The sequence below is a fragment of the Sabethes cyaneus genome, chromosome 2 (genome assembly GCF_943734655.1).
Source record: "Sabethes cyaneus chromosome 2, idSabCyanKW18_F2, whole genome shotgun sequence".
Classification (NCBI taxonomy): domain Eukaryota; kingdom Metazoa; phylum Arthropoda; class Insecta; order Diptera; family Culicidae; genus Sabethes; species Sabethes cyaneus.
The window spans coordinates 110,447,388-110,473,793 of NC_071354.1; the positions used below are offsets into that span (position 1 = coordinate 110,447,388).

The window sequence follows — 26,406 nt, forward strand, 5'->3', positions numbered from 1 at the left end:
TAAATATTTTATTGTCGATAACGTGAAGGGCGAGTTCATTCGGGTTTTCTCTATACTGAACATTATACTTTAGACTAATATTAACAATTGTGTTTTCATATAGAACCACTTCCCCACTCCCTGACAGCTCAATGAAGTTCCACTGTCAAAAAAAAATCAGAAGACATGGTTCCATGAATTGGCGTTCGTAGGTTCGGACCTCGAGCCGTAACACAGGATTCCAATCAATGCAAGTTAAAGGTTCTACTTGAATTTCTATGTCTCTATACCTCAGCCATTTGGGAGAAGTTGCGTATTTTTTCGCGATTTCTTCATAGGATGCATTACTGCGCAGAATTTGGAACATGAATAAAAAATCTGTGCCTAAATCTGCGCACTACTGCATCGCATTTTTCCAACGAAAACATGGCATGCAATCACTCTTTTTACAGAGGTTGCAAAACTCGCAAAATGAATAGATACGCCGAGCATCGGCAAACGGTTTTTATCATGATAAAACAGCTACGCGAGTGGTTCAATTCGCCTATAACAATGAGCAACATACACTCACGCTTTGTAGCATCGCTGAATATACGAATATCGTGAGCAACGCAAAAGTGCGATTTACCGTTTTCTGCTGCTTGTAAAGCCATTAACACTACTTTAAACTATTCCCTTTTCGTGGTAATATTGTCAATGCAGATAAAATTCATAATACGAGTACGAGTTGCCCCAACTGACGTTTGACTTGCGAAGTTATTTGCACTGTAGAAAATATCTGGTGAGTTTGGCTTGAGAGTTAGTGATAATATTGTTTTTCAACAGAATGCCATCGTATGAATCGAATTTCGAATATTTTGCATAAAAAACAATATTGTCATACATATTTGCAAAAGTAAATGAAGCTAACTAAGTCTACCTTACAATCAAACTTGATTGTAAAAATTAAAGTAATGTGAAAAAATATCCCATTATTTTCTCAGTGTACAAAGCTTTTGTTGATGACTGGCCCATTTGCAGTTGACAGCTGGAATAGTTTTTTTCGTAGCACAAATCTGGAGTCGCAGCTCAAGTAGAATAATCTTTTTTAAAATTATCGGAGTATTAATGCGATTAACAATTAAATATATCAAATAAATGGACCGGTAAGCGTAGATTTTCCTGTTGCAAGTTGCAACGTAATATTATTTGAAGTTTGTTTTCAGCTCAGAGGAAGACGAATATATGCAGGAGGAACATCTTATTGAGGACGATTCCCAAGAAGCAATCGAAGACAACGGAATCACCTGCAATTTTGATGAAGATTGTGTAAACTTTGATTACACAAACGAGTACGGATCCGCTGTAAATCATGTGTTCTGTTTCAAGGCAACATTTTATGAGAAACACTTCCGGAATCAGCTGCGTCTGAAAAGTTTTCTGTGGAAAATATTTTTGGTAACACTTTAGAGCAAATTCTTCGGTGCATCTGGAAAACAGCAATGCCACAAATCAACCGAAAAGTTATATTCATTGATGATATCCCTACCTGGTGTGAAAAAGAACGACCTGATTTTAACGACATGGATGATTTTGTGACGCTTCAGGATTAAACGAAAAAAAAAGTTTACAATGTATCCGCAATCACAAATCGAATTTTGCAGACTTGGAGGGAACGGTCCATTAAAATATTTGTTTATGTGTACTCTGTGAGCGTGGAGACGAATGCTCAGTACCAAAAAATGTTGCGTACACTTATTACACCACAAAATCCAGATCGTTCAGGGGCTCATTCAGCCCAGGATAATGCAGCTCTTGCGCATGACTTACGTAAAAACCACCCTGATATCGAAGGGCACTATAGTTCTTGGCTATTGTGGGCAAACTTAATTAACTCGTCACCAGCACATGAACAAGATCAGTTAAAAAGAGCTAGTTCTCCCCCATTGGAATTAGCGAAGTATTTTAGATGGGCTGCAGTATCGGAATCGGCAAGGCTACAAGCGGTACATCGAGGAATGATCGTAGCAAATGTAGTGAACGACGGATGGATGAAAGAAATATCTGCAATTGAAAAGGAATTGCAATTGCAAGCGCTGTCAATTGAAGCGCTGTCAATATTAGAATCAGTTTCTACGAGATTAAGTGCTCAAGTGACGGATTGTGAAGATATTGACCATATTTAAGCAAAACATTGTTTTCGATAAATTTTCTCTTTATTTTAACTTCTCAGATAAAATTAAATGAAATAAAGTAATAGTCTATTTGTTTAATGACTGACTTCAAGCAAACCCCAACTTCGTCGGATCTTATTCAAGGCCTTTCTCGGGCAGGAAAGTCCCTCCTGCATAGTAGCCACAATGCTCAAAAAGCGATTTAGCTGGATAAACCTTAAAATGGTTCATAGCATTGCAAACTTCATGCAATATGGGAGCAGATTCTCGGTGATGTCTACACAAAAACTTTTTTATCAGGCCAAAAACTACTTCTATGGGGTTAAAAAAAGGACAATAAGGGGGAAGAAAAATCGGTATTATGCCTACAGAACGAAGGTACCGAATTATGTTGCGGTCACAATGGATTTTGGCGCCATCCATTATCCATACAGAATGGAATCCTGGATACTGTTGAACAGATGGATTTTCCAAAGCAATTTTTTTGCAGCAATAAAAAAAATTGGCCCTGTTAAAGGTACCATTCATCCAAAAGCTCTCCACAATCCCATTCATCCCCAAAAAACACAGGAAGGACACTCGTGGTTTTCTGCAAAACTCTCCACGAACGATAACTTTTTTCCCCATAACTCCGTATCCTTTTTTCTCAGCATTTGGCGGTTGTCAAAGGCCACTTCGTCAAGGAAAACTAGATTGTAGATATCCCAAGGGATGGACAACATTTCCCTGACAAACCTGATGATTTCATCATCGCGAATTTGTATCGCTCGTCTTTCGATGGTTTTCCACGATAATCCAGCTTCATGTAGGATCACACAAATGGAAGATACGCTGATGGTTTGATGAAATTTCAATTGAAATTTTTGTTTAGCCTCATCGAGAAAAAGTACAGGCTCCTTTCGATACAATTTGTCACGCATTGCCCTACCAAATCGTTTATATACTTGCTGGCGCTGTTTCCGAGAATAAAATCCGTTTCTATCGTACTTATTAATCCAGTCGCAAATAGTCGAATATGACTTATTGTAAATCTTTTCTTGGTACACCTAAGAAATAGTACCCATACAAAGCATGGTATACCGTATTTGGATTTGCATGTTTACGTTGTACGCTGCTAATAATTATGTTTTCCATATCTATCTCCGCAAATATCCCAAAAATACCAAAGATCCGAAAATTCTACGATAAATTCTGTTAGTGAGAAGAAATAACATCTATACCTATAAAGAAGGATTTCTGTCTGTCTGTCTGTCTGTTTGTCTGTCTGTCTGTCTGTCTGTCTGTCTGTCTGTCCTGTGTTCCTTATAGAATCAAAAACTACTGAACCAATCGGCGTGAAAATTTGCATGTAGAGGTTTTTGGGGCCAGGAAAGGTTTTAGTGATGGTTAGAGACCCCTCCCCCCACTAAGAGGGGGGGGCTCCCATACAAATGAAACACAAATTTCTGCATAACTCGAGAACTAATCAAGCAAATAGAACCAAATTTGGCATGTGGGTGTTTTCGGTGACAAGAATTTATTCTAGGGTAATTTGAGACCCCTCCCCTCTTTATAAGGGGAATTATAACTCCTCTCCCCTTTAAGAGGGGGGGTTTCCATACAAATTTCCTCATAACTCGAGAACTAATCAAGCAAATGGAACCAAATTTGGCATGTGAAGGTTTTCGAGGGCAAGAAAATTTTCTATGTTGAATTAGGACCCCTCCTCACTTTAAGAGGGGGGGCTCCTGTACAAATGAAATTCCAATTTCCTCATAACTCGAGAACTAATCAAGCAAATGGAACCAAATTTGGCATGTGTGTGTTTTTGAAGACAAAATTTTTTTCTATGATGAATTGGGACCCCTCCCCACTTTAAGAGGGGGGGGGGCTCCTATACAAACGAAATACAAATTTCCTTATAACTCGAGAGCTAATCCAGCAAATGGAACCAAATTTGGCATGTAGGTGTTTTTGGAGGCAAGAATGTTTTCTATGATGAATAAGAACCTCTCCCCACTTTAGGAGGGGGGGCTCCTATACAAATGAAATACAAATTTCATCATAACTCGAGAACTAATCAAGCAAATAGAACAACATTTGGCATGTGGGTGTTTTTTTTGGTGACAAGAATTTATTCTATGGTGAATTGAGACCCCTCCCCTCTTTATAAGAGGAATTATAACTCCTCTCCCCTTTAAGAGGGGGGACTTCCATACAAATTTCCTCATAACTCGAGAACTAATCAAGCAAATGCAACCAAATTTGGCATGTGAAGGTTTTCGAGAGCAAGAAAATTTTCTATGGTGAATTAGGACCCCTCCCCACTTTAAAAGGAGGGGCTCCTGTACAAATGAAATACAAATTTCCTCATAACTCGAGAACTAATCAAGCGAATTGAACCAAATTTGGCATGTGTGTGTTTTTGGAGACAATTTTTTTTTCAATGATGAATTGGGACCCCCCCACCATTTTAGGAGGGGGGGTCCTATACAAACGAAATACAAATTTCCTCATAACTCGAGAACTAATCCAGCAAATGGAACCAAATTTGGCGTGTAGGTGTTTTTGGAGGCAAGAATTTTTTCTGTGATGAATTAGGACCTCTTCCCACATTAGGAGGGGGGTCTCCAATACAAATGAAATACAAATTTCCCCATAACTCGAGAACTAATCAAGCAAATAGAACCAAATTCGGCATGTGGAGGTTTTTGGAGGCAAAAATATTTTCTACGGTGAATTAGGATCCTTCCACACTTCAAGAGGGGGGGCTTCTACACAAATGAAATACAAATTTCCTCATAATTCGAGAACAAATCAAGCAAATGGAACCATATTTGGCATGTGGGTGTTTTTGGAGGCAACCATTTTTCCCATGATGAATTAGGACTTCTTACCTTTTTAGGAGGGGGGGGGGGCTCCCATTCAAACGAAATACAAATTTGCTCATAACTTTAGAACTAATCAAGCAAATGGAACCAAATTTGGCATGTGAGAGTTTTAGATGGCAGAATTTTTTTTCTTTGGTGTATTACGACCCCTTTCCCTTTTAAGAGGGTGGGCTCCCATACAAATGAAATACAAATTTCCTTATAATTTGAGTACTAATCAAGCAAATGGAACCAAATTTAGCATGTAGGAGATTTTTGAGTCTTGAATTTATTTTATGATAGTTAGAGACCTTTCACCCCTGTGGTAGGGGGATATGGACTCTCATACAAATAAAACAGAAATTTTTGCGAAACTCAAAAACTAATCCAACTCGAGAAATTCGAGACTCTTCCATAAAACATTAATCAATAACAAGACCACAAAAACTATCTATAGTAACACTAGATCATCCAGGACGAGCCGGTCGCGAGTGTTGCCGGTGACCCGCCGTCGGAAGCGCCGCCCACTGGGGGGCTTGCAAAACTCGAGAAGTGACAAAGATCATCCGAGATTCATGATTTATGTACAACACAGGTTAATTTGTGGCAATACGAAGTTTGTCGGGTCAGCTAGTAAACAATAAATGAAGCAGTTTGTTTGACATTGACAGATAATTCGCATCAGCAAAGTCGCTCGCGGCTTGAGCTGCGACTCCGGATTTGTGCTGCGAAGACAATATTATTTTGAATACTTTCCGGCGTCCCCGGGCATTCTATATCCGATAAATCGAACACACTCAATGTTCAATATTCAACTTTTGAACGAATTCTGATGTTCACATTGAGGTTCTGTTCGTGATAAAATTCAAAGCTGATGCGTGCATTATCGGCGAGGCAGGCGAATAGTGTATGTTCATGAGGGATGTTCATCGATTCAAATGATCACTTTTTCGCGAATTCTCCAACCACTGCTCTTTTTGCCTAAAACATGACTAAAACTAATTATTCTTTCTAATTATGCTGGGTAATTTGATCATTGCAAAGAATTTCGATCATAATTTTGTTAATTTTCCAGAAGGACAGTTTTAGCGTTGGCGCTAACGACGTTGTTTTCTGACATATAAAATACTTTCAGTTTCACTTTAATTTATTTCGCTGTCAAATATTATGGCCCTTTTGTGAATAATGGCGTAATATTCAACAGAGATTTATAAAAAAATAACACAATGGCCATAGTTATGCACAATGTTGAAAAATCTATACCTATAAAGAAGGATTTCTGTCTGTCTGTCTGTCTGTCTGTCTGTCTGTCTGTCTGTCTGTCTGTCTGTCTGTCTGTCTGTCTGTCTGTCTGTCTGTCTGTCTGTCTGTCTGTCTGTCTGTCTGTCTGTCTGTCTGTCTGTCTGTCTGTCTGTCTGTCTGTCTGTCTGTCTGTCTGTCTGTCTGTCTGTCTGTCTGTCTGTCTGTCTGTCTGTCTGTCTGTCTGTCTGTCTGTCTGTCTGTCTGTCTGTCTGTCTGTCTGTCTGTCTGTCTGTCTGTCTGTCTGTCTGTCTGTCTGTCTGTCTGTCTGTCTGTCTGTCTGTCTGTCTGTCTGTCTGTCTGTCTGTCTGTCTGTCTGTCTGTCTGTCTGTCTGTCTGTCTGTCTGTCTGTCTGTCTGTCTGTCTGTCTGTCTGTCTGTCTGTCTGTCTGTCTGTCTGTCTGTCTGTCTGTCTGTCTGTCTGTCTGTCTGTCTGTCTGTCTGTCTGTCTGTCTGTCTGTCTGTCTGTCTGTCTGTCTGTCTGTCTGTCTGTCTGTCTGTCTGTCTGTCTGTCTGTCTGTCTGTCTGTCTGTCTGTCTGTCTGTCTGTCTGTCTGTCTGTCTGTCTGTCTGTCTGTCTGTCTGTCTGTCTGTCTGTCTGTCTGTCTGTCTGTCTGTCTGTCTGTCTGTCTGTCTGTCTGTCTGTCTGTCTGTCTGTCTGTCTGTCTGTCTGTCTGTCTGTCTGTCTGTCTGTCTGTCTGTCTGTCTGTCTGTCTGTCTGTCTGTCTGTCTGTCTGTCTGTCTGTCTGTCTGTCTGTCTGTCTGTCTGTCTGTCTGTCTGTCTGTCTGTCTGTCTGTCTGTCTGTCTGTCTGTCTGTCTGTCTGTCTGTCTGTCTGTCTGTCTGTCTGTCTGTCTGTCTGTCTGTCTGTCTGTCTGTCTGTCTGTCTGTCTGTCTGTCTGTCTGTCTGTCTGTCTGTCTGTCTGTCTGTCTGTCTGTCTGTCTGTCTGTCTGTCTGTCTGTCTGTCTGTCTGTCTGTCTGTCTGTCTGTCTGTCTGTCTGTCTGTCTGTCTGTCTGTCTGTCTGTCTGTCTGTCTGTCTGTCTGTCTGTCTGTCTGTCTGTCTGTCTGTCTGTCTGTCTGTCTGTCTGTCTGTCTGTCTGTCTGTCTGTCTGTCTGTCTGTCTGTCTGTCTGTCTGTCTGTCTGTCTGTCTGTCTGTCTGTCTGTCTGTCTGTCTGTCTGTCTGTCTGTCTGTCTGTCTGTCTGTCTGTCTGTCTGTCTGTCTGTCTGTCTGTCTGTCTGTCTGTCTGTCTGTCTGTCTGTCTGTCTGTCTGTCTGTCTGTCTGTCTGTCTGTCTGTCTGTCTGTCTGTCTGTCTGTCTGTCTGTCTGTCTGTCTGTCTGTCTGTCTGTCTGTCTGTCTGTCTGTCTGTCTGTCTGTCTGTCTGTCTGTCTGTCTGTCTGTCTGTCTGTCTGTCTGTCTGTCTGTCTGTCTGTCTGTCTGTCTGTCTGTCTGTCTGTCTGTCTGTCTGTCTGTCTGTCTGTCTGTCTGTCTGTCTGTCTGTCTGTCTGTCTGTCTGTCTGTCTGTCTGTCTGTCTGTCTGTCTGTCTGTCTGTCTGTCTGTCTGTCTGTCTGTCTGTCTGTCTGTCTGTCTGTCTGTCTGTCTGTCTGTCTGTCTGTCTGTCTGTCTGTCTGTCTGTCTGTCTGTCTGTCTGTCTGTCTGTCTGTCTGTCTGTCTGTCTGTCTGTCTGTCTGTCTGTCTGTCTGTCTGTCTGTCTGTCTGTCTGTCTGTCTGTCTGTCTGTCTGTCTGTCTGTCTGTCTGTCTGTCTGTCTGTCTGTCTGTCTGTCTGTCTGTCTGTCTGTCTGTCTGTCTGTCTGTCTGTCTGTCTGTCTGTCTGTCTGTCTGTCTGTCTGTCTGTCTGTCTGTCTGTCTGTCTGTCTGTCTGTCTGTCTGTCTGTCTGTCTGTCTGTCTGTCTGTCTGTCTGTCTGTCTGTCTGTCTGTCTGTCTGTCTGTCTGTCTGTCTGTCTGTCTGTCTGTCTGTCTGTCTGTCTGTCTGTCTGTCTGTCTGTCTGTCTGTCTGTCTGTCTGTCTGTCTGTCTGTCTGTCTGTCTGTCTGTCTGTCTGTCTGTCTGTCTGTCTGTCTGTCTGTCTGTCTGTCTGTCTGTCTGTCTGTCTGTCTGTCTGTCTGTCTGTCTGTCTGTCTGTCTGTCTGTCTGTCTGTCTGTCTGTCTGTCTGTCTGTCTGTCTGTCTGTCTGTCTGTCTGTCTGTCTGTCTGTCTGTCTGTCTGTCTGTCTGTCTGTCTGTCTGTCTGTCTGTCTGTCTGTCTGTCTGTCTGTCTGTCTGTCTGTCTGTCTGTCTGTCTGTCTGTCTGTCTGTCTGTCTGTCTGTCTGTCTGTCTGTCTGTCTGTCTGTCTGTCTGTCTGTCTGTCTGTCTGTCTGTCTGTCTGTCTGTCTGTCTGTCTGTCTGTCTGTCTGTCTGTCTGTCTGTCTGTCTGTCTGTCTGTCTGTCTGTCTGTCTGTCTGTCTGTCTGTCTGTCTGTCTGTCTGTCTGTCTGTCTGTCTGTCTGTCTGTCTGTCTGTCTGTCTGTCTGTCTGTCTGTCTGTCTGTCTGTCTGTCTGTCTGTCTGTCTGTCTGTCTGTCTGTCTGTCTGTCTGTCTGTCTGTCTGTCTGTCTGTCTGTCTGTCTGTCTGTCTGTCTGTCTGTCTGTCTGTCTGTCTGTCTGTCTGTCTGTCTGTCTGTCTGTCTGTCTGTCTGTCTGTCTGTCTGTCTGTCTGTCTGTCTGTCTGTCTGTCTGTCTGTCTGTCTGTCTGTCTGTCTGTCTGTCTGTCTGTCTGTCTGTCTGTCTGTCTGTCTGTCTGTCTGTCTGTCTGTCTGTCTGTCTGTCTGTCTGTCTGTCTGTCTGTCTGTCTGTCTGTCTGTCTGTCTGTCTGTCTGTCTGTCTGTCTGTCTGTCTGTCTGTCTGTCTGTCTGTCTGTCTGTCTGTCTGTCTGTCTGTCTGTCTGTCTGTCTGTCTGTCTGTCTGTCTGTCTGTCTGTCTGTCTGTCTGTCTGTCTGTCTGTCTGTCTGTCTGTCTGTCTGTCTGTCTGTCTGTCTGTCTGTCTGTCTGTCTGTCTGTCTGTCTGTCTGTCTGTCTGTCTGTCTGTCTGTCTGTCTGTCTGTCTGTCTGTCTGTCTGTCTGTCTGTCTGTCTGTCTGTCTGTCTGTCTGTCTGTCTGTCTGTCTGTCTGTCTGTCTGTCTGTCTGTCTGTCTGTCTGTCTGTCTGTCTGTCTGTCTGTCTGTCTGTCTGTCTGTCTGTCTGTCTGTCTGTCTGTCTGTCTGTCTGTCTGTCTGTCTGTCTGTCTGTCTGTCTGTCTGTCTGTCTGTCTGTCTGTCTGTCTGTCTGTCTGTCTGTCTGTCTGTCTGTCTGTCTGTCTGTCTGTCTGTCTGTCTGTCTGTCTGTCTGTCTGTCTGTCTGTCTGTCTGTCTGTCTGTCTGTCTGTCTGTCTGTCTGTCTGTCTGTCTGTCTGTCTGTCTGTCTGTCTGTCTGTCTGTCTGTCTGTCTGTCTGTCTGTCTGTCTGTCTGTCTGTCTGTCTGTCTGTCTGTCTGTCTGTCTGTCTGTCTGTCTGTCTGTCTGTCTGTCTGTCTGTCTGTCTGTCTGTCTGTCTGTCTGTCTGTCTGTCTGTCTGTCTGTCTGTCTGTCTGTCTGTCTGTCTGTCTGTCTGTCTGTCTGTCTGTCTGTCTGTCTGTCTGTCTGTCTGTCTGTCTGTCTGTCTGTCTGTCTGTCTGTCTGTCTGTCTGTCTGTCTGTCTGTCTGTCTGTCTGTCTGTCTGTCTGTCTGTCTGTCTGTCTGTCTGTCTGTCTGTCTGTCTGTCTGTCTGTCTGTCTGTCTGTCTGTCTGTCTGTCTGTCTGTCTGTCTGTCTGTCTGTCTGTCTGTCTGTCTGTCTGTCTGTCTGTCTGTCTGTCTGTCTGTCTGTCTGTCTGTCTGTCTGTCTGTCTGTCTGTCTGTCTGTCTGTCTGTCTGTCTGTCTGTCTGTCTGTCTGTCTGTCTGTCTGTCTGTCTGTCTGTCTGTCTGTCTGTCTGTCTGTCTGTCTGTCTGTCTGTCTGTCTGTCTGTCTGTCTGTCTGTCTGTCTGTCTGTCTGTCTGTCTGTCTGTCTGTCTGTCTGTCTGTCTGTCTGTCTGTCTGTCTGTCTGTCTGTCTGTCTGTCTGTCTGTCTGTCTGTCTGTCTGTCTGTCTGTCTGTCTGTCTGTCTGTCTGTCTGTCTGTCTGTCTGTCTGTCTGTCTGTCTGTCTGTCTGTCTGTCTGTCTGTCTGTCTGTCTGTCTGTCTGTCTGTCTGTCTGTCTGTCTGTCTGTCTGTCTGTCTGTCTGTCTGTCTGTCTGTCTGTCTGTCTGTCTGTCTGTCTGTCTGTCTGTCTGTCTGTCTGTCTGTCTGTCTGTCTGTCTGTCTGTCTGTCTGTCTGTCTGTCTGTCTGTCTGTCTGTCTGTCTGTCTGTCTGTCTGTCTGTCTGTCTGTCTGTCTGTCTGTCTGTCTGTCTGTCTGTCTGTCTGTCTGTCTGTCTGTCTGTCTGTCTGTCTGTCTGTCTGTCTGTCTGTCTGTCTGTCTGTCTGTCTGTCTGTCTGTCTGTCTGTCTGTCTGTCTGTCTGTCTGTCTGTCTGTCTGTCTGTCTGTCTGTCTGTCTGTCTGTCTGTCTGTCTGTCTGTCTGTCTGTCTGTCTGTCTGTCTGTCTGTCTGTCTGTCTGTCTGTCTGTCTGTCTGTCTGTCTGTCTGTCTGTCTGTCTGTCTGTCTGTCTGTCTGTCTGTCTGTCTGTCTGTCTGTCTGTCTGTCTGTCTGTCTGTCTGTCTGTCTGTCTGTCTGTCTGTCTGTCTGTCTGTCTGTCTGTCTGTCTGTCTGTCTGTCTGTCTGTCTGTCTGTCTGTCTGTCTGTCTGTCTGTCTGTCTGTCTGTCTGTCTGTCTGTCTGTCTGTCTGTCTGTCTGTCTGTCTGTCTGTCTGTCTGTCTGTCTGTCTGTCTGTCTGTCTGTCTGTCTGTCTGTCTGTCTGTCTGTCTGTCTGTCTGTCTGTCTGTCTGTCTGTCTGTCTGTCTGTCTGTCTGTCTGTCTGTCTGTCTGTCTGTCTGTCTGTCTGTCTGTCTGTCTGTCTGTCTGTCTGTCTGTCTGTCTGTCTGTCTGTCTGTCTGTCTGTCTGTCTGTCTGTCTGTCTGTCTGTCTGTCTGTCTGTCTGTCTGTCTGTCTGTCTGTCTGTCTGTCTGTCTGTCTGTCTGTCTGTCTGTCTGTCTGTCTGTCTGTCTGTCTGTCTGTCTGTCTGTCTGTCTGTCTGTCTGTCTGTCTGTCTGTCTGTCTGTCTGTCTGTCTGTCTGTCTGTCTGTCTGTCTGTCTGTCTGTCTGTCTGTCTGTCTGTCTGTCTGTCTGTCTGTCTGTCTGTCTGTCTGTCTGTCTGTCTGTCTGTCTGTCTGTCTGTCTGTCTGTCTGTCTGTCTGTCTGTCTGTCTGTCTGTCTGTCTGTCTGTCTGTCTGTCTGTCTGTCTGTCTGTCTGTCTGTCTGTCTGTCTGTCTGTCTGTCTGTCTGTCTGTCTGTCTGTCTGTCTGTCTGTCTGTCTGTCTGTCTGTCTGTCTGTCTGTCTGTCTGTCTGTCTGTCTGTCTGTCTGTCTGTCTGTCTGTCTGTCTGTCTGTCTGTCTGTCTGTCTGTCTGTCTGTCTGTCTGTCTGTCTGTCTGTCTGTCTGTCTGTCTGTCTGTCTGTCTGTCTGTCTGTCTGTCTGTCTGTCTGTCTGTCTGTCTGTCTGTCTGTCTGTCTGTCTGTCTGTCTGTCTGTCTGTCTGTCTGTCTGTCTGTCTGTCTGTCTGTCTGTCTGTCTGTCTGTCTGTCTGTCTGTCTGTCTGTCTGTCTGTCTGTCTGTCTGTCTGTCTGTCTGTCTGTCTGTCTGTCTGTCTGTCTGTCTGTCTGTCTGTCTGTCTGTCTGTCTGTCTGTCTGTCTGTCTGTCTGTCTGTCTGTCTGTCTGTCTGTCTGTCTGTCTGTCTGTCTGTCTGTCTGTCTGTCTGTCTGTCTGTCTGTCTGTCTGTCTGTCTGTCTGTCTGTCTGTCTGTCTGTCTGTCTGTCTGTCTGTCTGTCTGTCTGTCTGTCTGTCTGTCTGTCTGTCTGTCTGTCTGTCTGTCTGTCTGTCTGTCTGTCTGTCTGTCTGTCTGTCTGTCTGTCTGTCTGTCTGTCTGTCTGTCTGTCTGTCTGTCTGTCTGTCTGTCTGTCTGTCTGTCTGTCTGTCTGTCTGTCTGTCTGTCTGTCTGTCTGTCTGTCTGTCTGTCTGTCTGTCTGTCTGTCTGTCTGTCTGTCTGTCTGTCTGTCTGTCTGTCTGTCTGTCTGTCTGTCTGTCTGTCTGTCTGTCTGTCTGTCTGTCTGTCTGTCTGTCTGTCTGTCTGTCTGTCTGTCTGTCTGTCTGTCTGTCTGTCTGTCTGTCTGTCTGTCTGTCTGTCTGTCTGTCTGTCTGTCTGTCTGTCTGTCTGTCTGTCTGTCTGTCTGTCTGTCTGTCTGTCTGTCTGTCTGTCTGTCTGTCTGTCTGTCTGTCTGTCTGTCTGTCTGTCTGTCTGTCTGTCTGTCTGTCTGTCTGTCTGTCTGTCTGTCTGTCTGTCTGTCTGTCTGTCTGTCTGTCTGTCTGTCTGTCTGTCTGTCTGTCTGTCTGTCTGTCTGTCTGTCTGTCTGTCTGTCTGTCTGTCTGTCTGTCTGTCTGTCTGTCTGTCTGTCTGTCTGTCTGTCTGTCTGTCTGTCTGTCTGTCTGTCTGTCTGTCTGTCTGTCTGTCTGTCTGTCTGTCTGTCTGTCTGTCTGTCTGTCTGTCTGTCTGTCTGTCTGTCTGTCTGTCTGTCTGTCTGTCTGTCTGTCTGTCTGTCTGTCTGTCTGTCTGTCTGTCTGTCTGTCTGTCTGTCTGTCTGTCTGTCTGTCTGTCTGTCTGTCTGTCTGTCTGTCTGTCTGTCTGTCTGTCTGTCTGTCTGTCTGTCTGTCTGTCTGTCTGTCTGTCTGTCTGTCTGTCTGTCTGTCTGTCTGTCTGTCTGTCTGTCTGTCTGTCTGTCTGTCTGTCTGTCTGTCTGTCTGTCTGTCTGTCTGTCTGTCTGTCTGTCTGTCTGTCTGTCTGTCTGTCTGTCTGTCTGTCTGTCTGTCTGTCTGTCTGTCTGTCTGTCTGTCTGTCTGTCTGTCTGTATGTTCCTTATAGAATCGAAAACTACTGAACCAATCGGCATGAAAATATGCATGTAGAGGTTTTTTGGGGCCAGGAAAGGTTTTAGTGATGGTTAGAAACCCCTCCCCCCACTAATAGGGGTGGCTCCCATACAAATGAAACACAAATTTCTGCATAACTCAACAACTAATCAAGCAAATAGAACAAAATTTGGCATGTGGGTGTTTTCGGTGACACGAATTTATTCTATGGTGAATTGAGACCCCTCCCCTCTTTATAAGGGGAATTATAACTCCTCTCCTCTTTAAAAGGGGGGGCTTCCATACAAATCTCCTCATAACTCGAGAACTAATCAGGCAAATGGAACAAAATTTGGCACGCGGGGGTTTTTAGAGAAATTTTTTTTCTATGATGAATTGGGACCCCTCCCCACTTTAGGAAGGGGGGCTTCTATACAAATGAAATGCAAATTTCCTCATAACTCGAGAATTAATCAAGCAAATAAAACCAAATTTCGCATGTGGGTGTTTTCTAGGGCATGAATATTTTCTATGGTGAATTAGAACCCCTCCCCACTTTAAGAGGGGGGGCTCCTACACAAACGAAATACAAATTTCCTCATAACTCGAGAGCTAATCAAGCAAATGAAACCAAATTTGGCATGTGAAAGTTTTCGAGGGCAAGAATATTTTCTATGGTGAATTAGGACCCCTCCCAACTTTAAGAGGGGGGGCTCCTATACAAACGAAATACAAATTTCCTCATAACTCGAGAACTAATCAAGCAAATAGAACCAAATTTGGCATGTGGAGGTTTCTGGAGGCAAAAATATTTTCTATGGTGAATTAGGACCCCTCCCAACCTTAAGAGGAGGCTTGTGCTTCTACCCAAACGAAATACAAATTTTCTCATAATTCGAGAACTAATCAAGCAAATGGAACCATATTTGGCATGTGGGTGTTTTTGGAAGCAACCATTTTTTCTATGATGAATTAGTACCCCTTAACTTTTTAAGAGGGGAGGCTCTCATACAAACGAAATACAAATTTCCTCATAACTCTAGAACTAATCAAGCAAATGGAGCCAAATTTATCATGTGCGTGTTTTTGTAGGCAAGAATATTTTCTATGGTATATTTTCTATGGATTTCTCCACTTTAAGAGGGGGGGGGGTTCCTATACAAATGAAAAACAAATTTCCTCATAACTCGAGAACTAATCAATCAAATGGAACCAAATTTGGCATGTGGGAGTTTTAGATGGTAGAAATTTTTTCTATGGTGAATTACGACCCCTTCCCCTTTTAAGAGGGGAGCTCCCATACAAATGTAATTCAAATTTCCTTATAACTTGAGTACTAATCAAGCAAATGGAACCAAATTTGGCATGTGGGAGATTTTGGAGTCTTGAATTTATTTTACGATAGTTAGAGACCTCTCACCCCTGTGGTAGGGGGATATGGACTCTCATACAAATAAAACAGAAATTTTTGCGAAACTCAAAAACTAATCGAACTCGAGAAATTCGAGACTTTTCCATAAAACATTAGTCAATACAAGACCACAAAAACTATCTATAGTAACACTAGATCATTCAGGACGAGACGGTCGCGAGTGTTGCCGGTGACCCGCCGTCGGAAGCGCCGACCACTGGGGGGCTTGCAAAACTCGAGATTGTGACAAAGATCATCCGAGATTCATGATTTATGTACAACACAGGTTAATTTGTGGCAATACGAAGTTTGTCGGGTCAGCTAGTTCTACATAAATTATGAAAAATGACGGTTACTTTCCGTTCCCAAAAAAAGATGCTCAACTTTGAAAATGTGAAGTCACATGTTTGTCATTATTTTGAGATTTGTGGTAAGGCCATTACAAATATTTTATAAAGTTTTTGTCCTTCCGGTGTTGGGCCACTGAAGGGGGGGCGAAAAAACAACCAAGAGATTTAGGCATTTTCACTTAAAGTTTAAACGTGAAAACCAAATCTATTCTTATAGACGTTTTAATGGTTTTTACAATTGATGGAGGGACGGTAGGGGAAAGTAATGAAATTTTTTTTAGAAAGGAGGGGAAAGAGTGGAAAGGAAGGGGGGGTATAGGTATAGGTAGCTACGCTTAACAAGTTGTCGTTGTGACTTCTATTTTTTGTCCAATGCTGGAAGGTGCATGGGTCGAACCAAGCTATAATCAGAGATTATAACACCTGCCAGGGCGTGTGGCTCGCTGGTACCCGTGTACCTTTGAACCATGGACGCGCTGGACAAAAGAAGTCTACACAACCCCCCTTATTAATGTAGCGACGTATCTGGTTTTTGAATTATTTTTGGACACACAGATTGTGCCTCTTCCTCCGTCAACAGTAGAAACCACCGACCGAGATGTTTTAATCTAACTTGTTTTTGCTTTCAGGACGACGACACTATGCAGGCCCTTACGACTTACAAGGTACTGCGTGTAACGTTGTTCGTCCGTAAGCGTGTTAGTCCGCGTTTCTCAGCGCGTGTCTTCGGAGAAAGGCTCCGTTCCTATGAAATTGACCAAACTCGTGTTTTAGTCTTTGACCTTGAAATGCGGTCAGGCATTAATATTATTATTTTTTCGTTATTATCTTCCATGTAAAAATCTACGAAAAAAGACAAAAACGAAAGAAAAACTACAAGGTATACAACCCTAAGGGTTGTACGAAAGGGTGACGTAGGACTATATCAGATCATTAGATCAAAGGCTAATGTAAACTGCATTTCAGGCATGGCATATGACATATGCATATTTATAAGAATCTGTGACTGCAATTGTTTAAGTGAATATTTAAAAGAGAAGAGCGAAATATTCAGATTCAATTTTTCATTGAATGCAATGGTGGCTTGGAAAATGGGTGGACGGGAGTTTATAAATACAACGCCTGCAACCATTAAAACATAGAAATTTCTTTTAAAATCACTTGTGTGCATCATAAAGGTTGAAATAGTAATGAATGACCAGCCCACAGATTAATGTATTGAATATGATTATGCGTAACTTGACATATTTCAATAATCTTACTGTAATTCGCTCGTGGCCTTTAAAAGCGCCATTGGTTACAAATAACATTAAAGTCAAAGCACGTTTATCGCAAATATGACGTGCCATTCGAATGTTCTTCTCTTTTGACATGAATGGCAATATGCAGTTAAGTCAGTGGCGTCGATTCACTGTCTTTTGCTCCGAGAAGGTTTTATTAGTTTACTTTCACAGCTTACCGCTTGTTACATAGCAGAAAATATGGCACTTGGCACAAACGCAATAATTTCTGTTTTATTTGAATAAGAGTCCTTATCCTCCTACCACAGGGGTGAGGGTCTCAAACAATCATAAAATAAATTCATGCCTGCAAAACCCCCCACATGCCAAATTTGGTTCCATTTGCTTGATTAGTTCTCGAATTATGAGGAATTTTGTATTTCATTTGTATGGGATCCCTCCTTCTTAATGAAGGCAAAGGTCCTAATTCACCATAGAAAAAATCCCAGCCTCCAAAAACCCTCACATGCCAAATTTGGTTCCATTTACTAAATTGGTTCTCGAGTTATGAGGAAAGTTGTGATTCATTTGTATAGGAGCCTACCCTGTTTAAAGACGGATGGGTTTCAGTGCACCATAGAACCACCTGCACCAGTGCACCATCCTGCTTTCTAAAACCCCCATATGCCAAATTTGGTTCCATTTGCTTGATTAGTTTTAGAATTATGAGGAAATTTGTATATCATTTGTATGGGAGCCTCCCTCCTCTTAGAAGGGGAAGTGGTCTCAGTATACCATAAAAAATCCTGCCTTTTAAAATCCCCACATGCCAAATTTAGTTCCATTTGCTTGACAGGTTCTCGAGTTTTGAGGAAATTCGTGTTTCATTTGTATGGAAACCCTCTCCCCCCTCTTACGCCCTCCATAAAAATCATAAAAATGCTCTCTTACCCCCTCCATAAAATTGCGGGTCATTTTATCTATACAACGACATTTAAATTGATCAGTTTCGTTCAGTAGTTTAGTAGTTATTAGCATTTGAAATCTTTCATTCAAACGTTAAACTTCAATTTTCGTTTTCACAAAGTGCTACCCAGTCCCAGTATAGTAATCAAAGACGTAGTCCTACGTCAAAAATGTTCTGCCAATTTTCGGAAATTCCATTTCTGTTTCGTGCTAGAAGCGTTAACTCAACTCGTACACTCATTTTTCGAGTTTTTCAGGCTGTTAAACAAATTGATAATTGATATTATGAAAAAAAAAATAAACTCATATCCTACAAATTATTTTTTTACCCCCCGATTTTTCAAGCCAATTTCCAAGGGGGGGAGGGTAAAAAAAACTTTAAAAATTATTTGCACTGGCCTGAATATATTTTGAAGTGTACTTGATTTTTGTCAATCTCCAAAATATGGTACTAATCCATAACCATTTTAATACCAAATCTTGCTTTCTTTGTATAGAAATACCTAATTCAATACGATTAAAAACAATTTATCGAAACTACCGTTGAATGAAAAATATGGCAAGTTGTCACACGAACATAAGATTCAAAAAATTGTCCAAAAGGCTGAATCATTCCTAGCGCTCTGAAATTTTGGAATTTAGTTATTTGGTCTGTACATTCATACAAAAATAATACATCAAGGAAAGGTTCAACTCCATTTTGGGTGTTTTGTCCCATTTTTTCCACTGTGCAACGTAGTTTTGAAATCCAAAATGGTCGAACATCGATGATTACCTAGCCCCATGCCCATAGTCCATTCTGTTCCAGTGCAAAAAATCAACTTGACAAAACAGGTTGGAGACCTACTCTTTTGGTATTTTTTATTGATTGCAGAGTATATATGCTAAAAGATACGATTTATGCAAAAATCTCATTTTCTCGATTCTCGTTCTCAATCTATGAAAAAGAAGGAAACTTATAATATGCCTTCAGTTAAGTTTACACCTAAAACGATTTCTTACTTAACAATCCAATGAAAACAAAATTTTAAGCTTCATATATTTAGCGATTAATTGTTTCAGTGAAAATCTGCGTCGTCGAAGGCAATGGTCTATACAAAAAAGGGGCTCTAAATTGCCCAACCTTGGAGTCACAGACAAGCATTGAATGCGTGTACGGTTTAGATAGGCTAGACTGTTTGAGGAAAATTAGAAAAGGTTTAGCTCATTTTGCTGTGTTATTACCAGAAGATTTACTTGCCGCCAGGTGGAGTGGAGCTGAAATTTTAGTCACAAGTGAACTACGCTTTCATAACGGTATTATAACACAGTAAGAAATAGTTATTTTAGTAATGAAATTTTTTGTTTTTCATTTTTATACATAGAATTTTTCGAATATCAAATTGTTGCTGTAGTAGATAATGAAGCGCATATAAATACTGTAAGGGAGCTGAAAGGTAGCAAGTTTTGTCATCCTGGTCATGGAATTCAGAACCATTGGACTGAAGTTTTAGCTGACGTAAATAGTACTGCTAAGTAAATTTGCTAATCTGTGTTAATGTGTTAATCTTATTTTTCAGTATTTTGAAACAAAGCTAGTACCACGAGAATGCGAAGATGACCTATCTTTAACTGAATCAAAAATCAAAGCTGTTGCTAATTTTTTCGGGCCATCTTGTAAAGCTGGTCCGTGGGTGTCAGATCCAGCTGACGATCGTGCTTTAAGTTAGATTATCATAATTGATAGTATGTTTTTTTTAACTTTTGCATTGTTTTATGTTACAGAAAACAAATATCCTTCTTTGTGTCAGCTGTGCTATAACCCATATCTATGTGGAATTGGTGATAAGCATTGGGGCCGCCGAGGACCCTTGTATTGTTTAACTAGTGGCGCAGGTGAAGTTGCATGGGTACGACTAGATGACGTGCGAAGCCATTTTGGAGTATGTTTCAATATATGTACTCACAACCCCTGTTATTATTATGATTCATGATATGCTTTATTGTAGTTTAGTGGCCTTCCACCAGAGGCGGATCCCTCCGATTACAGTTTTCTGTGTCCAGATGGGCATTTACAACCATTAAATACAAGAAAACCTTGTGTTTGGTTAGCCAAACCATGGCCGGCTGTTGCTGCTCAGAGGTAAAAAATCGTAATACTGCTAACATCAAAAGTTTTAGCTCATTCTGTGTACGTCTGAGAATATTCGAACAATTATTTAATAAGTGGATGAAAATATATAATAAGGTTTAGATATGAATTTCTCGGCATATCACTGAGGATACGAGAAATCCGTATCTAAATTTTTCTGTTACAGTCGTCGGTAGCAATTTAAATACATATACAACAAGGTATTATCCAGAGGAGGCTACCAGTAATTAGCTAACCGCTAACATTTTAGCTAGCGAATAGCGCGTTCGCTAAGTTTTAAATGTGCTAGCGCTTTTATTAGCTTCCGATAAATATAAGTATCACTAAATAAACTATCAGCCACTAATTTTTGGAAATAGTACAACTAGCCGTTCATACATTTACTTATTTACTTATCAATTTGTAAAAAAACGTACGCTTATTTTTGTTATCATTTTCAAAAATTGGCGGTTAGGAGTTTATTTAGTGGCACTTGAACTTATCGGAAGCTAATGAAAGCACTAACACATTTCAACCTGGTGAACGCATTACTCGCTGATTAAAAAGTTAGCGGTTAGCTGATTAGCGGCTCCCCTTCTTATCCATTTAGTGATTAGTTGAGATATGATTTTTAGATGCATTCAGCTGCCGGTTGTATAAAAAGCACAAACCCTATAGACATGGAACAGATATTGAGGAACGGACTTTTTGGAAAGTCTTCGATAAAAGATCAAACTATAGCACCCTTCAGTTGAAACATCCTGTAGTTGAATATATGTGAATGTAGTTGAATAAAGTGAAACCAAGATCCATCCATATACCACGTGGACAGTTTAGAAGGGGTGGGAGATACGGAAATACCTCCATGGAAGAAGGCAGGGGGTATAGAAAATGTTCACGTCGATAAGTTTTATTTTTATAGTGGTGAAACGTCTACAGTGAGACACTTTTTTTTTCAAAAATTTTATAAGCTAAATTAGTTACAACAAAAATGTGAAGGTGTAAAATTTTGTCTCACTGTTAACCAATAGAGGTTTCTGACAGCTCAAGCACCCACACTAGCGAATATGAAATACGCGTGTATATACATGATGTTTGCCTCGTATTGGGGAACATCTGATGCTGGAAGAACAAACCGACAAATCTCGGGTACTTTTTCATTTCGACGTATCTGCAAATGAGAGCTTCTCTTCGTGTCTCCTCTCTTCCACTGTTTACGGCGATACTAATGCTTTGAAAATAAATTTTCAAAACATTTGGCTAGCTAGTGACTCCGGCATCTGATTCATGCATGTATCAGCTGATGTATCAAAATGCATTAGTATCACCATAAACAGCGGAAGAGAGGAGACACGAAGAGAATCTCTCATTTGCAGATACGTCGAAATGAAAAAGTACCCGAGAAATAGCGATTATTAGTTGTGTTGTTCCGTTTAGTGATGTCCGAATTTTTCAATTATTCGAGTACCGATTAATCGGTGAGCGTTGTCTGCACTAATCGATTAATTCGACTATTCGTGCCAGTGTTTCTTTGATTAATTCGATTAATCGAACGATTATGAAAGATTAATGAGCATTATTCGGGGATTACTCGTACTCATTGAACTATTCGATTAATTCAACTACTCGTGCTGGCGGTATTCGATAGTAAATTATTCGAATATTTTTTTAGTTATTCGATTAGTTGAATTAATCGAACGATTAACGGACGTCACTCTCACTAGTTCCATTTGCCACACTGCAGAGCACATATTTTGGTAAAATTTTTCATCCTGTTTCAAATTCAAGAACACATTTTGCGTACAATGGGCAAAAACGATCTCGAAATCCCAAGAATTAGAAGCTGCTGGTTTGGAATCTTACAAGATACCTATTCCTATGTAAAAAATGCAGGAAATCTAATGGTGATGGTGGGATCAGTCCCGGCGTAGTGGTTAGCATTCACGCCTCTCACGCCGAGGACCCGGGTTCAAATCCCAACCCCGCAGAAGTCACGAATGACCCAAGCTGGTTAAAGTGACTATATTCTAACAAAAAAAAGGGTGATGGTTTCATCCTGCGCAGACTTCGGGAAGTGATCCATGTTGCCCTATTATCCCCGCAGGAGCACTGCGCTGGACGAAACCATCACCAATCGATTTCCTGCATTTTTTACAAAAATTTACAAATAAAATTTAATTTCTACACTGAAAAAAAGCGTTTTAAAAACTAAAACTCGATTTTCCAAAAAAGGCCATCACAGAAATTTTTTTTTGTTTGATTATAGTCACTTTAACAGCTTGGGTCATTCGTGATTCTGCGGGGTTGGGATTTGAACCCAAGTCGTGGCGTGAGAGGCGTGAATGCTAACCGCTACAACGGGAGTGACCCACATCTCAGAAATTGATGAATTTTTTTTTGAAGATATATAATTATATAACGTACAATTCTTCGATAAATTGCAAAATGGGCATATTTAAGAGAAAAAAGTATTAAAGGTATTTCAGTATTTTCGAACATTATAGCACCTACAGTCAAGAAGGGATACAGAAGGGTTAAATCTCAAAGATCTTTCAACCCAAGGTTTTGCTTTGCTTTGCATGCATAAATTTGGAACCCACCAATTATTTCAGTCGACTGCCACAACAGTTGATGTGCAGTATCGCAGTGATTCAGGTTTATTTGAATCACCTTCATTGCTGTTGGCTTGCCTTCGCCTTTATATACACAGCGCAATACCTACACGCCATATGGTTGTTACCGTCCTCTCTTTTACAGAGCATGCACCTTGGCTGCCTTTTGGAGTCACTAGCAAAATGTGCATCCTTTTAGCATGATCTGCACAATTTGGACCTGTCAGGGTCCGCGCAAATCCTTGTTTGGTGGCCGAAGTCCAGGCATTTAAAGCATATCTCCAGTTGAGTAGAGACACGGGGAATAGTTCTGAAGCAGCTTTCTACCCAGCAAACGTTTATTTTCTCTAGCTTCAGCAGCTTGTTTACTGCATCTATAGAGAGCCGTATCGTCGCGGTCTGTATTCCACAGTATGCCTTTTTTAGCCAAATTTTCATCGGCTCCTTTCCCAAGATGCTTTCGGGCTGAATACATTCGATCATGATCTCTTGGGATATATCTCATACATTCACCTTCTCGCCTAGGACCTTTACAACTAGTTCTTTGAATGGTAGGCTTTTAACTGTGGGGTCTTTCTTCAGCTCGAACAGCATTTCACCATTCTGGGTTCTAGATTTCACCACGTTCTCCCCAAGATCCTTTAGTTTTGGTTCATCTTGCATTCTTTTGAAAAGGGTTCCGTATAACATCCCATTCTTTGCTTCAAAGATAAGTGCGTCGCGTATGTATGTGTGTGCGCTTTGATTTTCTATCGCCTGTTTCACGGAGATGACTGAATCGATTCGACCGCTATTCCATTTCTTTGAAAGGTATCATTGCCTAGTACATCACTACCAAATTGTTTCGTGGTCCGACTTTTTGTTTAAAAGTTATAGGCGAAAATGTGAAAATTACGCGACACGGTTTTCCACGGAAACACACAACTAATTTCAACAATCTTAGTATCAAATGATGCAAAGCAAAGCCATGGGTAGAAACGTCTTTAAGAACTTGACCCTTCTTTATCGACAGACTTCGCAACCGGTTATTAGAGTACAGGAAAACTACGGGGCTAGTGAAAGGATCCTATTGACTTAATAGCAGCACCGCCCAATCGAATGTCCGAACCTACGATGACTGGCTTGTTAGACCAGCATAGTATCCGGAGCTAACTGGGCGGGTAAATCAAATGAAAGCTCTTTCTAATGCTAAACTTTTTACTTGAACTGAAAATAAACAGGTGTTTTAAAAGTTAGCCCTAAAAACCTGTTTTGACTAGGTAATAATGATCGCCTGCTTCTCAGAGATCGTCCAACCGATTTATGCGCTATTAATCTCATTTAAAAGGTAATATAGCCTCATAGATCATTATTGAATTGTTTTCTGACTGGATCTGTAATTTGAAAGTTATAAGCAATCGTGTACATAATTTTAATTTTAACCAGCAATAATTTTAACCAAGGTAATTTATCTAGCTTCAAGTGTTTCAGTATCAACCGGGAGATGCTAATACTGCGAATATATCTTTGAAAATTTATTAGTTTTACAGTTTTACGAAAGTTATTTAATAAAAAATTAATAAAATTTATTCTACGAAACATTTTTGGTATGAGTCATAGTTCAATATTACCGAAAACCTATAAACTAGATTTTTAACAGGCGATGTATATGGTGAAGATTCATCAACTTACTTTTATTTACTTTCACTTACTCAAATCAATAATAACTTACTCAGCAATTTCGTGACAAAAGATATATCAAATGTGTCGATTGTATCAAGTGTTCCGGTTATGTTAAAATTTTGTAAACTTATTCGCTTCTCAAAAGTTTTTGACCCCATTTTTTTATTTAGCGTTTGGGGTGGGCTTTTTCTGAGATAAAGTCACCTTAAAAATCGATACTCTGCTAAACTATTTTTTAAATTGTAACTTTTGAAGAACTGACTGAATTTTCATGATTTTGAAATCAACTGAAAAGCAGTTGAATTATGTTTCGAGGACGTGTCGATGTCAGTCTCAAATAACAAGTAAGATGGTATAACAAAGGTTCCTTTCATCACTAGGTGGACTATATTGGGTTTTAATTTATGTTCTGCTTAGCTCTTTTTATCATAGAATATCGTGCATATTTTGAAAAAAATATTTCAGTGGATGGTGCATCATGACTAAGATTTAAATTTTTCATAAGCAAATACAAATTTTAAGTTTGTCATTAAGAGCATTTTGGTTCAAAATAAAATGAATAAGGTTAAAAATTTGTTTAAATGTGTAAATTGGGAACCCATAAATAAAATTTAAAAAAGTTTTCAAAATTTTTTATTCAAAAGCCATATTTTAGAACTATGATTCAATCTTCAAAAAGTCTTCATTATTTTTTGAATTACTGGTAGTATTTTCAGAAAAATTCATAGAAATTGTATGGAGAAATTGGTGGTGAAAATTTATTTTGATTTTTTCATATTAGTTAAATTTTATAGAGACGGTTAAAATTTATAAAAAAATGAATATGTTTCATTATATCTACAGGAACGTTGCACTCAAAGTACAGGATACTGTTGCTGGGCTTAACCATGACAATATACATGGTTGGCAAAATGCACTACTCATGCTCTTGGAAACATATCATGTTAACGTATCAACTCTGGATAATACAATACCAGTTGATGATTACTTAGATCAAGCTATAGGATTTCAAGATGCGTACAGTTTACCCTCCTGCAATCCTCCAAGGTAAAGGATTTCAAACTGTTTGTATATAATTCGATGATAATGGATTTGTTGCAGGTCAATACTGTTTTGCACAAAGTCTTTGGTGGAACTTTCCAAATGCTCATGGTTACAAGAAGTTGCATCTGTTTATGGAGTTGAACCAAATATACAGTGCATGCGCGCTGATTCATTGGATAATTGCATGAAGAATGTACAGCATAAAGTATCGGATGTAATCGTTGTCGACCAAGACACTCGATTGAGGGCGCAACGAGATTATCAACTTAAACCAATTTTGTATGAGTATTCTTCAAAGCTCGAGGATAAGTATGTTGTTGTACCTGTAGTTCGATCTAAATCTAAAATAAAAACTGGTTTTGGTAAGAAAAATTTAGGTACTTTGTAAAACAAAAACTTTGACTACTAATATATATTTCAGATCTTCAAGGAAAAACCGCCTGCTTTCCTAACTATGAAGGTTCAGCACATCTGTCAGTCATTGAAACATTAATTAATCATACAAACTTCATTGATGAGTGCACGGATATTACCAGTTATTTCTCTAAAAAGTCGTGTAATTGGAATAAACGATCGCGCTGCCCTGAAATATACAATGGAGAAGAAGGTGCCCTTAGATGTCTTCTGGAAGGCAATGGTGATGTGGCATTTATGAGCTACGAAACTTTCAAACGATTTGAAGGTAACACATCTGCGTAATCTGAGATGAATTAACGATCCATTCTATTATCCAACAGGCAAACACATGTTGTGGGCTCAAAGACATAATCCAGCCGATTATTCAATATTTTGTCCCTTCAACAAACCAGTGAAGGCAAACGCTGTTTGTTACCTGAATTGGGTCTCAAGAGGTCATTTAATGATAAGTTCAGCAACAACGAAACTACGTCAACAAGAGATATATAATTCTTTAAAAGAGATAGACAGACTGCTTGGGAAGAAATATAAAACTGGAATAGCCTCATTCACCCTATACGGAACATTTGATCGTAAAACAGATGTCATTTTCAGGTAAATAATAAGATTTTGAAAATAACAAAAAGTGGGAATAATAATAAGAATAATTTATTATTACTTGTAGAGATAACACCGAATCTCTTCGAAGTCGAGTAGAATTATACCGTGATAGAAATGCTGGTTTGATGGACACTATTTATTCTAAACTTGCACATAAAAACTGTTCCCGAAATGTTTCGTCAAAGATTACAATTTCTGCAACACTTCTAATAAATGCCATATTATTCTATATGCACTTATGTACACGGCCATTAATATTGTCTGTATCAGGAATTGACTGAGTAACTCGTTAGTTGAATATAGAAATTAATATTATTGTGATACTATTTATATTAAAATAGAAACGAACGATACTGAGTAGCGCTTAATGTGAGCTGTAATTAATTCTGTAAAATATAATGTTTTTTTTTGCTATAAAAATTAGAAAAGAACCGTAGTACCGAAAATAGAAATGTTTAATGAAAGAAAAATCGAAGGTTTACCTATAACCCAATCTATTCATTTGAAATCAATATTGGCAGAAATAGTGTTCAATTCGGGGAGGAGGGTTCTTTAACCCCAGCATTTTTTCGATCGTTTAATTTTGTCTGCATTTTAAAATTCAATGTAGCTACAATATAAATAAAACAA

At 40.6% G+C, this 26,406-nt stretch overlaps 1 protein-coding gene and 2 pseudogenes across 1 annotated transcript; 2 read left to right on the forward strand and 1 right to left on the reverse strand.

The window, feature by feature from the left end:
* The first annotated feature begins 1,116 nt into the window (after nucleotides 1–1,116).
* On the forward strand, nucleotides 1,117–2,144 carry LOC128735866 (uncharacterized; annotated as a pseudogene).
* A 123-nt stretch (nucleotides 2,145–2,267) lies between these two features.
* On the reverse strand, nucleotides 2,268–3,266 carry LOC128738076 (uncharacterized; annotated as a pseudogene).
* Nucleotides 3,267–16,528: 13,262 nt separating this feature from the next.
* LOC128735867 (transferrin) lies at nucleotides 16,529–26,057 on the forward strand. Its single transcript, XM_053830350.1, has 11 exons — nucleotides 16,529–16,538; nucleotides 18,394–18,627; nucleotides 18,696–18,829; nucleotides 18,891–19,035; nucleotides 19,096–19,253; nucleotides 19,320–19,453; nucleotides 24,559–24,762; nucleotides 24,817–25,121; nucleotides 25,181–25,441; nucleotides 25,497–25,770; nucleotides 25,841–26,057. Exons 1-11 carry the CDS (start codon nucleotides 16,529–16,531, stop codon nucleotides 26,055–26,057), a joined length of 2,076 nt encoding a protein of 691 aa, XP_053686325.1.
* Nucleotides 26,058–26,406: the final 349 nt, after the last annotated feature.

Excerpts from the sequence above, each read along its gene's own strand:
- LOC128735867 (XM_053830350.1), top strand. Across the intron at positions 19,036-19,095 it reads AGCTGACGATCGTGCTTTAA|AAAACAAATATCCTTCTTTG; the intron begins GTTAGATTATCA and ends TTTATGTTACAG. Across the intron at positions 19,254-19,319 it reads ACGTGCGAAGCCATTTTGGA|TTTAGTGGCCTTCCACCAGA; the intron begins GTATGTTTCAAT and ends GCTTTATTGTAG.